Raw genomic sequence first — 17,304 nt, 5'->3', positions numbered from 1 at the left:
CCCGTGTCGGTGGTACCTGTCACCATGGTGGAGCTCAGCGCCAAAGTCTCCAGGACACTGAACAAGACCACGCCGGGCATCCAGATATGGCGGATTGAGGTGGGAACGGGGGCACATCACTGGGGCTGCCTTGGGGGGGTCTCTGTGAGGGAAGATCCTCCCTTGGTGTCCTCAGGACCTGGGTTTGGGGGTCTCAGTGCAGCACCCAGGGTTAAACCCAGCAGCTCCCGGTGCTGGGGGCAGTGGGGTGGTGGGGCTGGGCTGGGGGTTTCCCCACCAGGGCTGATGTTTCCCTTCCTTCTGCAGAACATGGAGATGGTGCCAGTGCCCACCAAAAGCTATGGCTACTTCTACGAGGGGGATTGCTACGTGCTGCTGTCGGTAGGGCAGTCAGGGGTGGCACAGGGGACTGGGAACGGGCTCTGCCCTGAGGGGCCGGGTGCAGGGAGGGATGTGTGGGACCTGGGCACACGGGGGCTCTTCTAGCGGGGACCGGTGTCCTGCAGACGCGCAAGTCTGGGAGCAACTTCAGCTACGACATCCACTACTGGCTGGGCAAGGAGTCGAGCCAGGACGAGCAGGGGGCGGCGGCCATCTACACCACGCAGATGGACGAACACCTGGGCTCCGTGGCCGTGCAGCACCGCGAGGCCCAGGGACACGAGAGCGACACCTTCCGTGCCTACTTCAAGCAGGGACTCATGTATGTCAGTCACCCCTGGGCACCTGTTCCACGGGGGGGACACTGGGGAGGGGTCCCCATCCAGTGGGGATGGGGACAGCTCTGTCTCAGTGAGGTGGGGGAGGAAAAAGCAGGATCTGGAGCTGGGCTCCATCTATCCATTACCACGTGTGTGTACCCCGAGCACCTCCCTGTGCATGGAGGAGGGAGGGACACCCCAGTGGTGTGAGGAGGGGGACCCAGGGCTGACACCATGTCTGTCCCCTCCCAGCTATAAGAAGGGTGGGGTGGCCTCAGGCATGAAGCATGTGGAGACAAACACCTACAACGTCCAGCGACTGCTGCATGTGAAGGGCAAGAAGAATGTGGTGGCAGGAGAGGTGAGTCATAGCATGTGTGGAGTCTGGATCAGGATGAGGCCAGAGCTCCCCCAGACACACCTGCCTCCAAGCAGGGCACACAGTGGGTGTGGGATGATGCTGCCTTGCCTTGCAACTGCTCCCCAGAAAGCCCCTCTCGGTATTCCTGAGTAAGAGGGGCTGCAGAGCTGTGGGCATTCAGGCATTCTGCTGCTTGCCACCCACCCTTCTCAATCATGTCCTGCTGCAGGTGGAGATGAGCTGGAAAAGCTTCAACAGAGGAGACGTCTTCCTGCTGGACCTGGGCCAGCTCATCATCCAGTGGAACGGCCCTGAGAGCAACCGGAACGAGAGGCTGAGGGTACGGCCAGGGGGTGCCAAGGTCCCCCCTGCAGGAGGGGGGGGTCACCAGCCACCCCCTCCCTCATCTGGGCTTATCCCTTCTCCCCTGGCTGCAGGCCATGACCCTGGCCAAGGATATCCGGGACCGGGAACGTGGGGGCCGTGCCAAGGTGGGCATAGTGGATGGTGAGGATGAGGATGCCTCACCGGGACTCATGAAGGTCCTTAAGCATGTGCTGGGTGAGAAGAGGGACATCCAGCCCGCCATCCCTGATAACAAAGTGGACGAGAAGCTCAAATCCTCCCTCAAGCTCTACCAGTGAGTTTTTGGGGGTGGGTTACGCACGGGGCATTTTTCCTGGTGTCAGAGGGAGCCAGCAGCCACCTCTGCTATGTCCCACAAATCCCAGCCCCATGGGCAGACACCAAGAAGGGTCAAAGCTACAGCAGAGGTGGGGATAAGTGACTTGGGTGCCATTGGAGCGAGAGGAATCCCAGCTGCCAAGAGGATTGGGACCCAATAGAGATGCTCATGCAAGCATCACCTTTGTATGCTGTGGCAATGCGCCTCAGTGGCCCCACAACATCTGACACCCCTCTGTCCCTCCTTGTGGCCATGAGTGAGCTGCCTGGCAGGTCATGCTACAAACCAGTTTGACACCATGGCCCAGCCAGGGAGCCCCTGGGCACCATCTGTGTCATGATCTGGCTGGGGAAGGGGATGGGGAGGGGACAGCCCCACAAACCCTACTACCCTGTAATGGGGATGGGGTTTTCCAACCCACTTTCTAAGCCTTTTTCATCTCTTTTTCTCCTGTCAGTATCTCCAACGCCAGTGGAAACCTGGTCATACAGGAGGTGGCAGTTCGACCCCTAACTCAAGACATGCTCCTGCACGAGGTCTGTCACCCATGGGATGCTTGGGGGTGCCCAGTTTCCTTGGCAGCTTTAATCCTTCAAAAGCTGATTTTGGTGGACTTGCCTAAAGTCCTAATTTCTATTCTTGCCCCTTCTTCAAGGACTGCTACATCCTTGATCAAGGAGGTATCAAGATCTTCGTCTGGAAGGGCAAGAATGCCAACAAGGAGGAGAAGCAGCAGGCGATGAGCAGGGCGCTGGTGGGTGCTGGGTTAGGGGCTTGTTATGGGATAGCCTGACTGCTCCGTGGCGTGCCAGGCACTCCATGGCCACACTCTGTGTTTGGATCCCACCAGGGCTTCATCAAAGCCAAGAACTATCCAGACAGCACTAGTGTGGAAACAGAGAATGATGGGTCTGAGTCAGCTGTCTTCAGGCAGCTCTTCCAAAAATGGACTGTCCCCAACCAGAGCAGTGGGTTGGGCAAGACCCACACCGTGGGCAAAGTGGGTGAGTGTCTCCTTCCAACATGGCAGGACTTCTTGGATTGGGATAGGCAGGCTGTGGGAAATTCCTGTGGCCTGAGGGGTTTGGCTCACCCCTCTGCCCTTCCCCACAGCCAAGGTGGAGCAGGTGAAGTTTGATGCAACCACGCTGCATGCCAAGCCCCAGATGGCTGCCCAGCAGAAGATGGTGGATGATGGATCTGGAGAAGTAGAGGTAGGGTGACCATGGAAGAATGTGGGACCCTCTCAGGTACTCCCTTTGCTATACCAGGCGATGCTGTAAGGTCCAGGGTCTGCAGGGCAGGAGGATGCACCAGCTCTGACAGCAGTATATGCCTGTCCCACCAGGTCTGGCGTGTGGAGAACAATGAGCTGGTGCCTGTAGAGAAGAAGTGGCTGGGCCATTTCTATGGCGGGGACTGCTACTTGGTGCTCTACACCTATTTTGTGGGGCCCAAGGTGAACCGCATCATCTACATCTGGCAGGTGAGACCTCCAGGTCACTGCCCCGTGGGTGGGGGACAGGGGTGTACCTCCCTGGACTGGGGGTGCTCTGCCCCTTGGGAGCAGCATGAGAGTTGCCTCTTCTTGAGAGGGCGAGGGGGGCTGTGATGGGTGCTGAGCCCCCTCTGCCCTGCCCAGGGCCGCCAAGCCAGCGCAGATGAGCTGGCTGCCTCTGCCTACCAAGCCGTCGCCCTGGACCAGAAGTACAACAACGAGCCCGTGCAGATCCGCGTCACCATGGGCAAGGAGCCGGCTCATCTGATGGCCATCTTCAAGGGCAAGATGGTGGTGTATGCGGTGAGCTCAGGGATCTTGGGGCATGGGCTGGCTGCTGGGCTTGTGGCACTGGTGGTGACCTCCTGTCCCTCTCCCCCAGGGTGGCACGTCACGGGCGGGCAGCACAGAGCCCACACCCTCCACCCGCCTCTTCCAAGTGCACGGCACCAACGAGTACAACACCAAGGCCTTCGAGGTGCCTGTCCGCGCCTCCTCCCTCAACTCCAATGATGTCTTTGTGCTCAAAACCCCCAGCTGCTGCTACCTCTGGTATGGGAAGGTGGGTACTGCTGGGCACTGGCGTGGGGGCTGCCACCTCCAAGACAACTGTCCCCACCTCCTCTTCCTCCTTTTTGGCCTGGGCCAGTGATGGAACAGCTGTGCTTGCTTGGCAGGGCTGCAGCGGGGATGAACGTGAGATGGCCAAGACTGTGGCTGACATAATCTCCAAGATGGAGAAGCCAGTGGTCGCAGAAGGACAGGAGCCACCTGAGTTCTGGCTGGCCCTGGGGGGCAAGTCCCAATATGCCAGTAACAAGAGGTACCAGTCCTGTCCCTGCCCATGCCCAGGGGTTAGATGGGCCACCAGTCCCCAAGCAGGGGGAGCCTCATTCCCATCACGTTGACCCCTCTCAGGCTGCAGGAGGAGAACCTCTCTGTGCCCCCTCGACTCTTTGAGTGCTCCAACAAGACAGGCACCTTCTTGGCCACAGAGATCATAGACTTCACCCAGGATGACCTGGAGGAGAGTGATGTTTACCTACTGGACACCTGGGACCAGGTGAGCTGGGGGAGGATGGAGTAGGGGACAGACCTTTGATCCCCCAAGTTGATGTTCCTGCGGTTGGAGGACCTGCATCAGCCACAGTTGGTGGGATGGGAGGCTGGAAACCTGCCTATGTGTGGTCCCACTATGCTTTTTCCAGCCTTCTTGTTCGAGGGAATGCTGAGGATGGACTCCCAGAGTCCTCCCCCATGGACAGAGCCCATGTGCCTCCAACCATGGCTCCAGAGGGCTCCATCTCACCCCAGTGGTGGACCCAGTAACTTCATTGCAGGTTTTCCTCTGGATTGGGAAAGGCGCCAATGAGTCAGAGAAGGAGGCGGCAGCAGTGATGGCACAGGAGTACCTGCGGAGCCACCCCAGCGGGCGTGACCTTGACACCCCCATCATTGTGGTGAAGCAGGGCTATGAGCCCCCCACCTTCACCGGCTGGTTCCTGGCCTGGGACCCTCTCAACTGGGACGTGAGTCATGGGGGGTTTTGAAAGACCAGGGAGTCCCTTTGCAGAAGGGGCCAGATGTGGGTCTGGCCCCAGGAGCATCTCCAGGGTGTGGGCAGCAGCTCGCCTGACCCCTGTGCATGCTGAGGGGCTGAGCACTTTTGTCTCCTTCCCAGGACAAGAAATCCTATGAGACGCTGAGAGCTGAGCTGGGTGACGAGAGCAGCCTTGGGCAGCTCACCTCAGTAAGTGGCACAAGGAGAAAGGCAGCTGGGCTGGCTGGGGGCACACAATTCTCTCCCATCCCCTGGGCCGGTGACAGGAGGAGCTGCAAGGACAGATCCTCAGTGAGCAGACACCTGGAGCCAGCCTGGTGCCTCCATCCCTCGGCCAGGCCCTGATGTGACTCTGCCCCCCCATTCAGGCGCTCACATCCAGGGAAGAGGTCTTCACTGCCACCACCACCCTTGTCCCCACCAAACTGGAGACCTTCCCCTTGGATGTGCTGGTGAACACCTCCGCTGAGGACCTGCCCCGGGGTGTGGATCCTAGCAGGAAGGAGGTAAGATGAGGCCATGTTGGAGGGGGAGACAGGGAAAGCCCCTCCCAGTTCTTCAGCTCAGCCTCCTTTCTTTCTCTGGCCCCAGGACCACCTCTCCGATGCGGACTTCCAGGCTGTTTTTGGCATGAGCCGCTCTGCCTTCAGGAGCCTGCCCTTGTGGAAACAACAGAAGCTCAAGAAGGACAATGGACTCTTCTAGGGCAGGAGCCTGGGCACAGAAACAATCCCAGCTCTTTAGAAAATAAAATAAGTATGAAAAATAGGGCTGTGGTCTCTCCTCTCCAACCCCAAGGCCCAGCCCCAGGTGTGGGAGTTATTTCGTTCAGAGCTGGCACACAGAGACACAGGACTTGACTGAGGGCTAGCAGCACAGGGGAGGATTCTCAACTCCTTTACCCCGAGGCCTTCCTTTGTCCTGGCTGTGCTCAGAGGTGATGCACAGGCTGGGCATGCTCGAGGTGCCAGGACTCTCCCATCCAGGCACCTGCAGCTCCGGGCTAAAGGTCCAGTGTGCAGCTGGAGCCACTCCCTGCCTTATCACTGGAACTGCAGTAAATACGTGTGGTACCAAAGGTAAATGAGGGGACATTGTGCCTGCAGGGACAGACATCAGGGATCACTTGTCCTTGGACCCAGGAGGGGAGGAGGGTGTCTCCCTTCTTTCTACTTGGGCTCTGCAGGGATGCTGAGAGGCACTGAGGTGTCCCCTCTCTCAGGGGGGCCAGGATGGACACGTGCTGAGGGGCACTGAACACACACAGGATGTTCCCAGGCAACCAAGCTAAGTCCCAGTGCAAAAGGGGAGGTGGAGGTGCAGTGCCCAGGAAGAGCCAGCAGAAATAAGATTCCAAATCAATAGAGGGTTAATAAAGAGGTTTTAATTTCACAAAAATCTATCTACACATCATTTAAAAACGGGCAGGGGGAACCCAAGAGCAAAAACTGTAAAGAATAGAGAGGAACAGGTCTGCTAAAACACAGAGAAAAGCACTGCTCCACATCAACAGTGTAAAGAACCAGAAAGTCAGGGTGCAGGCAGAAGCCAGTGGGAGGCAAGGCTGGAGTCTGGCAGCAAACCACATGGACAGCAGCTGCCAGGGGTCCTGCACCCCTTTTTCTCTCTTTGGCGGGCAATTACAGGGATAATTAGCTCCATTAAAACAAAGCAGATGAGTTATTCCCAGCCCCATGGTGTTCCCCACCTGCCTTGTGCCAGGATGAACTGAAGCAGGAAGTGCTGAGCTGGCAATCAGCACTTCCCTTCCTCGATGCAGGACGGGCAGGAAGATGCACGGGTGATCTTATCTGTGCTGCACTGAGCAGGGGGAAGGCCAGGCCGGGGCCACAGGTGCTGCAGAGCTCCTCCCGTCAGTCCCACTCTGCTGCTCCGGCTGGGAAAACAGTCCTTGCTCTGCAAAGGCTCTTGGTGCAGCCCTGCTGGCCAGGGCTCCCCAGGGACCCGCACACGAGCTCCAGTTCAGTGACACCAAAGCTCTGCCCCTCTCAGATTAGGGGGGTGTAAATCAAGAGCAAATTATCGCAGTCAGACAACGAAGCGACGAAAGGAACAGAGGGATGGGAGTTCCTTGAATTTCTGTGCTGAATCACACTTGTACTAAACTAGGTTGATTCAGAAGTGGGTAAATGTTTAACTGAGGAAGAGCTAGTACATGTTCAGGGCCCACAAGTAAGCTTCACCTACCTATACCCAAGGACAAGTATCCCACATGGAAGGGCCAACCTTACTGAACTTGCTGCTGCAACAGCGTGAGCAGTGGGAATGACACAACTGGTGGGCAGCACATCTCTTGAGAATTACACACCTGTCATCCTCCCCCCTGCTCTTGGGTGGGGAAAAAGCTGGCTTCTGCAAGGAAGGGGCTCTGTGGACACTCCTGCCTGGGTGAAGGTGCAAGTGAGCTGCCATATGCCAAACAAAAGAGCTTAAATTATAGTATATGTCTGCAAATTCTTAATGACTAGAATAACAAGCAAGAACTTCTCATAACACAAGGAACACTGTTTTCAAGCACCAGCTTTTTCACCTTGATCCAAACAAAACTGGTTTTAAACAAAAGTTACTGCACTGAAAAATCAGGCTATGTTTGCTTTTATTATAAATTAACTGGAGTGCAGCGCCTTGTAAAAACAACCTTGCCACCCAAAAAAAGCAGAGCTGACTTCTGATACTACAGGAATACCAGTTATTTACAGCACAAGCATAGGATGTGCTTGGGGAAAACAGGTTTGCCCTCTGGACGGAGCAGTCCATCACACTCGCAGGGCGATCAGTTCAAAGGACGACTCCCATGTCACCACCTCTTCCCGTTGCCCAGAATTCAACCAAAATCAGTACTGACAATAGAAAAGTATAATGCTTTGTAATAAATTAACACACACCCCCCTCGGGCTGCATCTCACCAGATAAACACTCTGGCATGTCTGCAGCCAAGCCTTTGCTGCTGGCTCTGAGACCAGGAAGATCCACTGTGCCCAGGGCCCCTGGGCTCGCCCCACCTGGGGACTGGGAGGGAGGTCAGTCTTCACCACACCAGGGTCCCCCAAGTGCTCGGGGTGGGGAGTACACCCACGCTGTCACTTGCTGCTGCTGTGCACACAAGTGGGAAGAGTCCCCTGAGGGCAGTGACACACCCAGCCGGGATAAACTCCAGTGTGGAAGTGCCCGTGAAAGGTGCCTGCTGTCTCCTAAGTCGATGGTTTTGTCTGCTTTGCTGCAGCCAATTTATTCCTGAGAAACTCCTAATGATAGTTTAAAAAACTCACAAACTATCTCAACGGCAAAAAAAGTGATTTTCTTCCTTTTTTTCCTTAAAGAAGTCTTTCATCTCTAAAACTCAGGCTGCAAAAATCAGAACTAGAGGCCAAAACAAGAGCAACTACTTTGCTTACAGCAATAACTTCTCTGAAATGAGTAAATGTCAGTGAAAGGAAACATCTGCCCCTCCTTAATTAGCGCAAAGGTGCTGAAAAAAAATGAACTTAATAGGCTTCTCCCCCCACTGCTGAAACAAGCTACAAAAGGAGCATCATGCTTCTAAACCCAGCAGATAGCATCACTTCTTCCTAACCATGTTCTGTTAATGCTGAGCAAGGGCCTTCTGAAAGCTTTCCACCTGGTTAATTTCACAGTTTGAGCACTCTCGCACTCCTCAAAGAGGAGAACTGAGACATGGCTGCAGAACAAAGCCTCTTACCCTGCGGTAACACAAGACCACGGCAAGACCACGATTCAGCCACAGGGCAGTTCAAGTGCCAGGTACTGCACAGGAAAGGTAATGCCAGAACATTCTTTCCCTCCCAGAACTGTAGCTCACCTCCTGGCACTGCTCTGTTTGCTCCAGGTACTCAGCTCTCCCAGAGTCACATCGGAGCAGCCCTAAGCAACACAACTCCAGTGTGAAACACAGCACACCCAACGAGAGACTTGCCTCTCCAAACGGCACCGATGCAGCAACCTCATGGAGAAAATGCAATCAAATAATAGAACTTGTAAAACAAAAGAAATCACATATATAATCTCACATCTAAATGAGGATGACAGTGAATGGTGTGAAAAAAAAAACCAAAAAACCAACAGAGCTGCCACCAGGTATCAATACATTCCACAGCACCGACAGTTTGTTTCCTGGAACCGCACGGAAATCGCAGCGCGCTTACAAACCCATGAATGTCACAACGCATCAGCTTGAGTGATTCCAAAATGCCTGTGAGCCAGATGACTGGCAAGAGCCTGCTCAGTGATCTGGCTTTCCAGTGAATATTACTAACACAACACACGCCAGGTTACAGTCTATTGCTTAAATTGCTCTTGGAGAAAAGAAACAAAAGCGCCAAGTGATATGTAAATCTTCGCCACTCACGTCTCAGAGGTGAATGGGCTTTTAAAGTCGAGTCTCTTTTTGCACTATTTTTTAAACCAGTTTATGAGCAGCTGTAGTCTTGTGGCTTGTTACAACTCTTTAAGGCTCCATGCTGACAAAATCATTTGAGAAACATTGAAAATTTCACCACAGGAGGGTCGCTCTGGATGTCAAGGTTTAAACACAAAGTTCAGGCCCAGGACTTGCACAGATGGTTCAACAAACTGAGCGTCCCACATTTCTACCTTTTGTCTCATGTTTTGGCCCTGAGCTGTTTGTTACTCCTGTGTGGCTGGCACAAGTTCAGAATCTTCCTTGCTCCTCAGGAGGAACAAGGTGTTTTACTCTTCACAGAGGCTGACGAACTGATCTTCCTACTTCCATGCTAAGTGGCTGTGCATTTTTTTCTGTTTCTAGTAACTCATCGAAGATATCTCTAGAACAGAACAAAAGACCAACAGTGAAAATTTTGCACAACAAAAAATCACTACATAAGAGCCCTGAGGGAATCAGCAACTGGATTTACTCCACAAACTCAAGCATTACAAATTCTGGCAAAGAGAGATGTCTAATCTGACATCTCCAAGCAGCAGCAACAACAGATGAGGAGGATACAAACCTTCTTCAGTTCTGTGTGCCTGAGAACATTTCTACCTACAAACCCCATTTTGGCTGTGTCCTGAGATGACCATGGCTGCAACAACACAACTGTTAGGAGCAGGGGTAAGAGCATTTACAAATATCACAGCACTTAAGGAAAAAAACCCAAGCTCCATTATGATTCTTGGTGTAACACATGCACTGAGACACTGAATCCCGTTCTTAATGTATTTATTAAAACACTCTAATGTATTTGTTAAAACACCATGTATTATTGACATACAATGCCACACCTCTGAACCCTGAGCACTTAAATTCTGTCATTTTGGAGACATTTTTCATCCCAGCAGAGGACGAGAGGAAGAAGAGAAGCCCCCTTCCTCACAAGCAGCAGGTAATTTCTAGGACCAACATTCCCCAAGACACCTACTTGTGCATGTAGAAGAAGATGTATCCGCTTCGGTCTCTGTCACACTGAACGGTGGTCTCCAGAGTTCTAGAGACTTCCAGGTCATTGTAGGTGAACCAGGACTGCTTCTTGATATCATAGACATCACTGATATAATGACCTGAACAACAGAATCACAGAATGCTTTGGGTTGGAAGGGACTTCAAAGGTCATCCTGATCTTAACTGCCTGCCATGGGCAGGGACACCTTCCACTACACCAGGCTGCCCAGAGCTTTATCCAATCTGGCTTTGAACACTTCTGGGAATGGGGCAGCCACAACTTCTCTGCACATCTTTCCATGCTGCACTTCAGCCAGTGAGCTGGTTAGCCAGGTACCCTGGTCCAGCTACCTATGTCACATTTAAATGCTAAAAGACCCTAAAGATCCTGGTCCCTCAATCAGCTGGTAACGAGCACAAGCAATGCTACAGAGCCCACCAGCTGTACATTTCCTACATGCAATAGTCAGGCACCATGATATCCCCAACCTGCTCCCCCATCAGCAAGTCATGACAGAAGATTTGCTTTGCTGCCTGAATTCTTTCCTATAAATAATTATGCTATGGTAATTCTGTACTACAGATTTTTCAAGCTATGTAAGAGATGAAGAATAAAATGTGGCATCTTTTACCTGAAGATGATGTGCTTCCAATATGGCTGACAATGCTGATGAGACGATAGGAGTGAGGAAGCTCTCCTGTCTGGGGAAGAAAAAGTACAATTAAAGCTTTCAGGCATTCTTTTTTCCCCCACACAGCTTATGGACAAGATGAATTATACCTGAGATATCAACTCTGGCTACTGTATTCAAAGCTGCAAACCAGTGAAGGATTACAGAAACAGACACCCTGCTTCACACCAAACAAGGAGTCCTTCCAGAAGTGGGAAATGTGTATTTAATCTATCAGCAAGCCAACGAGCATGCCAAGGAGCCTCTCTGACCTCAGAACAGATGCTGACATGAGCTCTACACTGCAAAGTTTTCTAAACAACCATTTCCTGAGCAACTTCCACTGATGTCAGAATTAATCCAGCAAATAAACAGAAAAGCCAAAAAGGAACACCATGCTTACTTCTGAAATATCAAAGACATACCATTGATAATGGTACACAGATTCAACAGCTAATACAGGATATGTAGCCCAAATAGTCCTGCACCTATAATGTCAGTGGACAACACCCTCTTTACATACAGGAAACATGGTCTTTCTATTCAATAGCTTTTGACACTTTATTTTTTAATACTCTCTTGACCAGGAAATGTTACCTCTAGAATTCATGACAATAATGTCAAAGAGAGTATCTTAGAGAAACTCAGAAGGTCTCCACAGCTGATTTTTTAATTTTATTTTTTTGGGTTTTGTTTGCTTTGGTTTGGGGCTTTTTTGTAATTAAAATAACACAGTAAGACTTAAGTACAGAAATTTTCTATGTTTTCACTTTAGAATATAAATACCTTTCTAGCCTCTACACCTGCTCTGTAAAACTACCTTCAAGACTGTAAAGAATAGCTATATTTCTCAGCTGGCTTTTGAAATCATGGATCACACCTCAGCATTTCTTTTCAGCTCTTCTGCTTCAGCTTCTGAATACTCCATGTCCAGAACATCCTCATTCCCAGAGTCTTCATCAGAGCCAACGCTGTCTAGGAGAGAGCTGTTAAACTCTGGATAGCAAGGAAACAATGATAACTGCATGACAAGCTGTGGACCACACAGGAATTTACAACAGGTTGAGGTATATCTACCCACATAAACAGGTGTAATAAAATTTCAAGCTTCATTTTTAAGGAAAACAAGGGGATACTGGAATTTCCAAAAAAAAGCTCTTGCCCTTTCCAACTTGTCAGAGCAACAGTTAAGTATCTTGGAATTAATTTTAGCACCATCTCCCTCATACTTTTCCAAAAGGGCACTATGGCAATGACAGCTGGGTGACAAAAGAGCAGTTAACACCCAAGTGGCTCTGGAGCACCAGTGGGCTGCAGACAGGACAGACAGCAAAAGAAGGACAGCCAGTCTGGTCAGTGAGCTGCGAGTTCCTGCAACGAGAAGCTATGAATTACACTTTTAACTATAAGTTGCATGAACAAAGTGCATTTCTGAATTAAAACTGGCATCAAAATGCTACTGCTGGCAGCAGGCATCTTTTCATTGTTTTCAATGGTAAGAAGGCTGCTCACCACAGGAACTTCCAGTTTGCTTGGCTGAGCAAAATGCACGCAGCTTTCTGTAAAGAGCCGGAAGGCACCACTGCTCCCTGTACATGCTGTTCCAAACTTCCTGGGGTTCTGCAGCTACCCAACTAATTTAAGATTTTGTACAGTTCTCATTAGGAGAAGTAGCTATGCTTTCACCAGTTAAATTAAAGCTGTGGAATCCCGGGTGGATGAGAAGTTGAGATTAACAGGACACCGCTCAGGAATTTTCTCTCGTCTGTTTACAAGAGACTATCACGCCAGCTGTGATGGAGTTGTTTTGCCAAAGAGATTCTCACACTGTTTGTCCTGTTAAATCATCAGTCACTGGATTAGTGTAATCTTCTTGGGAAGTTTACAGATGTCTCCCTTACTGAACTGGGAATCCTTTGCTGCTGCTTTCCACACTCACTTGGGCTGTAGGGTAGACTACAGCCTAGAAACACAGCCACCTTGGTAGGTTGGTGCACGAAGCACCTCCCAGAGGAATTGCTCAAGGCCACTGCACCAACAGTGCCAGGAGGATTACTGGTTCTCTGCTTATGGCATCACTGGGATCCCTCATAGGACAAATGTGACCAGCTCTGCATTCAAGATGTTGTACATCTCCTTGAACAGCTGCTTCCTGATGCCTTACAAACGAGACAGTAGCAGGGAAATGCTCGTGTTTAAGCCAAGCAACTGCAAATCAACGGGATGAAAGATCTATAGCCTTGAATTCTTCCTGGATATCAATCAAGGAAAATTCAAGAAGGACCGGTCACTTTGTCAGAGCTCAGGGTGAGGGGTGCCTAAGCAGCATTCAACTCCTCTTTAGGAACTGCCACAGGTTTATCCAGCAACAACTGAGGGCCTTTGAAAGGCCCTGAGCAACTACAAGTATCTTAACACAATACTTTATAATCCCTCCCTCTCCCTCTTTGGAGCAGAAATTTTCTCTCAGTTATGCTTTGCTCTGCCAGATTGTATGAAATGACTTGCATCCCAGCCTCACACAAATGTTAAACAGTGCCTGAGGAGGCCTACAGCACTGTCTGGACTTGGAGGAGACAGATAGCACATTTTGGGTTTCTTTCTTCACCCCCAAGAGCTATACCTTGCAGTGAGGTCTGCCCTCCTCCCATCCCATATCTGACAGAAACAGCACTGATTCATTTTTCCAGGCAGGGCTAGGGCATTTATTAATCAGCCCTAAAATAGCAATGCAAGTAACAAATAATCCTTATGTTCTGACTAGGGCCATTAGCATGCTGGCTTTGCTGGGAATGCAAAGTTTCAAGATCCACTGTGCTTTCTCTAAATTAATATTATGCATTAATGTGTATTATATGTGTTGCTTATAATATATTACACATATCTCTCTATATATCTCTATATCTAACTAAAAACTAAAGAGACTGAAGTAAGTAATTTTTCAGCTTAAGTTTTTCCTGGCATTTGCTTTCACAACCAAGAACAAGAAAAACTGACCTCGAGCGCCAAACACAACAAAGCACACACCAAAAGAACATGAATCCCAGCTGTCTTACTGACAGGCAGGAGCTGCACTCATACACACATATCAATTTTCTCTCAAAAGCAACATACTGGAAGAACTTAAATAAGTTTCACCTTGTAGACTTAATTCCGTGGCTCGTTTGAGGTCATCATCCTCTTTCTGTTCTCGTGCCTCCTAATGGGGAGAGAACAAAACTTAGCTCATTGAGACATTTCACTGTTTAAAATTCTTGTGGTGCTCTTTTTTTCCATTGAAACTGTGCTGCTCTGGTTTCTACAACAAACCTGACATTGTAAATTAAAGGTTCTGTGTGAAGGAATGTTTGCAACCACTGAGAGTCCAATGTTCCCGTGCAACAGAACCTGGGACAAACCTTCATTAAGGCTTGTCAAAGCTCCTGAAGTTTGGTATGCAGCAGAGCGAGTCTCCAGTAACACCAAATGCTTTCCCTGGATCATTAATTTGAAAAGCATCTGAATGAATTTGTAACCCTGTGCTCAAAAAAGCTGTCACTTACACACAAAGCTCCTCACACTTCAACAAAATTTAGTCTGCTTCTGACCAAAGCCAGCTGAGGACACAGTCATTAAATCCTGACAGATTTTGCTATTTTTAAGCCATTTGAAAGTGGAGCCAGTGGTTGTATCTAACAGGTGCAATCCACAAAGGCAGGATGCAAAAAGACATCACTAAACAACCAGGTATTAAAAATATTACCATGACCAAGCAGCAAAGAAGCCTCAAGTCAACAAACACGTCAAATGTTTGGATAATATCATGCCCCTATTCCTCCCACTACTCTTGAAAGCCCAGAGCTATGGCAAGCCACTCAATAATATTTAATGAGCTGGCTTCTTAATTTAGGGTTTGAGTGCTTTCAGCACACCTGAATGCAGCACCCCAACTATGTATTTCAAATCAAGATAACCACAGCCACCGCACTTCCATGCCCAAATCATTAGAATAGCAGATTTTTGCTTCAGAACTGTAGCAGAAACACACTCAAAGGGCAGTTTTACATTATTAGCATGAGGCTTTTTATCTCACTATTTCTAAAGAATTTGGGAATCTTTGTTAAACTACTCGGCATTGATGAATCAAAGCTACATCTGGCATGGAACATACCAGCACCTCATAATGAGTAATGGGAGAGAAAAAATCCAAGAGCCATGGAAACATCAGATCTCATAAGGAAAACCATGACAGCTTTGGTATTAATAGAGAGCAGACAAGGGCACCTGTTTAAAGGAAGACCTGGCTAAGTGTTTGCTTTCTTCTCTGCTGCTTGGTTAAACTTGTAGAAATCAGTTATAGGTCTTGCAATTCAAGTGGAATACAGATAGTGAGCACACAACTCAAGAAACCCATTCTTTCCAAGCCTAATTTAAAGGACTTGTTTTCAATTAAATTATTTGGGATCTTTTTTCCACTTTGCTAATAGGGAAGGATCACATAAATGCTCAGTTCCTACATTCTTCACCAAGCATCCCCTGCTCTCTAGCACCAGAAACACACCTAGGATAGACACATCTTTAGCCTGACCTGACATGGCCAATCTTAGCCTTGGCTTTGAAACCTGCCTCTTTCACTAAGTCTTGACATGACACACTGCAAGAAACTGTCAGAGAAGCTAAAGGTGGGCTGGGATCTTGATGTCAGAGAGGAAGAGTTTAGTTGAGGTTATCATCGTTTTTAATATAATGTGACAAATGAGTGCACAAAAGTGCATAGGGAGCTCTGAGAATCTGTGGGTCTGTGATGTGATGCACAGGTTTCAAAGCACATTCAAAATGTGCCCAGATGTATCCAGTGTCATCACTCTACTGACACTGGAGCTAGAAGAAACCCAAAAATTTTTCCATCTGGTTATGTCAAAAAAAAGCAGAATAATTCCTTTGCAGTTACTGCCCGAATGCAAGCTTTTCCTTTAGCTTTCAGGTAACCAGTGTTAGGGAAGACAGCTTAAGAAAGCAAACTATTTCTTACTTGCTCTTGAAGGCTTTGAGCCAGTGCCTGCTGGAGTTCTTGTTCTTCCCTCTCTCTCTCCATATCGTACTGCTGCAGCCAGTCAACCTCCCCTTGGGAGCCTTCTGGAGTTTTGTTTTCCTTATTCTCATCAAAATCTTTAGTTATCTCAGTGAAATTGGCAGGACCTGAGGAATCACAAAGTACAGTTTATACTCTTCTGAGTCTTCTGTTTGTTACCAGCTAAGTCCTCTTTAAATCACCACAATCCTTGCAGCACAGTGACATCTATTGACAGGGAGCTCACCCACCATAAAACCCCCACACAAGAGTCAAATGGAAAAAGCTCCAAAGTGCAATATCATACTCATTTTAACTGGTGCACAATGAACCATTTGATTAATCCCTGAACCTGTTCCCTTCTTAGCCTTTTATGTTCACTCAGAAGCAGCAAGTTTAACTACAGAAGCCACACACCACTAGGTTTCTCCAGCCATGAACCTGAATTTCTCTGTAAGAAAGCATGGATTATAAAAATTTGCATTGCATATTATACCTCGGAGTACTACAGATGAAGCCACAATAAAAGCCAAACCAAATGCAAGATGAAAAAAACCACAAATCTCAAGCACTGTTTAAATGTGCTACCTTTTGCTTCAGCTAAGAGCCTCAGTCTTGTGAGCACTATGCACAGCTTTAAAAGGTGCATGAAGATGGTAACTTTTTAGTTCACCCTTGAAGCAAACACGAGGGAAGAAGTGCTTTACAGAACATCTGAAATGAACATTCATTCAGCTGCTGCATACCCTCCTGCAGATGCAGGACACTTTGATTCTTGCTTGCAACTAAGAAAGGGCAACATCTGCTCTAACAGCTATCAGGCAGCAGCATGTGAAACTTCATGGTTTTGTCCTGTGCAGACTTCAACATTTGCTGATTAGTGATTAACAAGGATAATACAAGGCAGTCTCAGTATCTGTGAACCCTTAAACACAAGACCAACAGCACCAGAAGCATAATCCATCAGTCTAATCCTTTCAAGATGAAAAAAAACCCAGAATACATTACATGAGCTTTGAAAACTTCCAGTATAAGAAGAAATACAAAATTTATATTAAACACATACTTTTTGCTTAAGAGTCACAAAAAAGCCTTCAAATAATTACATTGTACTTTCCAAAGAAAACCTGGACAGAAATACGTTTATATGGCCATATTCTATCACAACTCTATTTCACACCATAAGCAACATTGCTGTATAAAAAGGAGGGCATGAAGCAGGATGATCACATACATAATATTATTCTTACAGCCTTCCACCATCAAGGCTGTCAAGAGCTGTCCATTGAAATAAGAGTAATTTTTGGTAACAGAGGGGAGATATTCTGTTGTTAATTAAT

General features: G+C 48.8%; 2 protein-coding genes across 3 annotated transcripts in view; one reads left to right on the top strand and one right to left on the bottom strand.

Annotated features, from left to right (window-relative positions):
• Positions 1 to 5,522, top strand: VIL1 (villin 1). The gene is made up of 19 exons (XM_071435160.1): positions 1 to 99; positions 307 to 381; positions 507 to 703; positions 954 to 1,062; positions 1,292 to 1,402; positions 1,500 to 1,702; positions 2,205 to 2,283; positions 2,403 to 2,501; positions 2,598 to 2,751; positions 2,861 to 2,961; positions 3,096 to 3,233; positions 3,390 to 3,548; positions 3,628 to 3,807; positions 3,923 to 4,068; positions 4,164 to 4,308; positions 4,586 to 4,774; positions 4,927 to 4,995; positions 5,175 to 5,312; positions 5,398 to 5,522. The coding sequence occupies exons 1-19, from the start codon at positions 25 to 27 to the stop codon at positions 5,509 to 5,511; spliced, it is 2,481 nt and encodes an 826-aa protein (XP_071291261.1). The 5' UTR covers positions 1 to 24; the 3' UTR covers positions 5,512 to 5,522.
• A 648-nt stretch (positions 5,523 to 6,170) lies between these two features.
• USP37 (ubiquitin specific peptidase 37) overlaps positions 6,171 to 17,304 on the bottom strand; it is a 34,890-nt gene continuing 23,756 nt past the window's right edge. Inside the window, exons 19-24 of one of the 2 annotated variants that reach the window (XM_071435153.1) lie at positions 15,926 to 16,092; positions 14,053 to 14,113; positions 11,795 to 11,910; positions 10,876 to 10,945; positions 10,224 to 10,362; positions 6,171 to 9,629 (exon numbers count right to left, since the gene is read on the bottom strand). In XM_071435153.1, the coding sequence (XP_071291254.1) occupies positions 9,542 to 9,629; positions 10,224 to 10,362; positions 10,876 to 10,945; positions 11,795 to 11,910; positions 14,053 to 14,113; positions 15,926 to 16,092 (641 nt within the window). In that variant the 3' untranslated portion in view covers positions 6,171 to 9,541. The remainder of the gene's footprint in view (positions 9,630 to 10,223; positions 10,363 to 10,875; positions 10,946 to 11,794; positions 11,911 to 14,052; positions 14,114 to 15,925; positions 16,093 to 17,304) is intronic. The other variant, XM_071435154.1, reaches the window with a different exon arrangement.

The sequence above is a fragment of the Agelaius tricolor genome, unplaced genomic scaffold (genome assembly GCF_023055355.1).
Source record: "Agelaius tricolor isolate 1412-34295 unplaced genomic scaffold, bAgeTri1.0.p SCAF_10, whole genome shotgun sequence".
In the NCBI taxonomy this organism is placed as follows: domain Eukaryota; kingdom Metazoa; phylum Chordata; class Aves; order Passeriformes; family Icteridae; genus Agelaius; species Agelaius tricolor.
The sequence above is the reverse complement of the archived record's forward strand: the minus strand, read 5'-3'. Positions and strand labels throughout refer to the sequence as shown.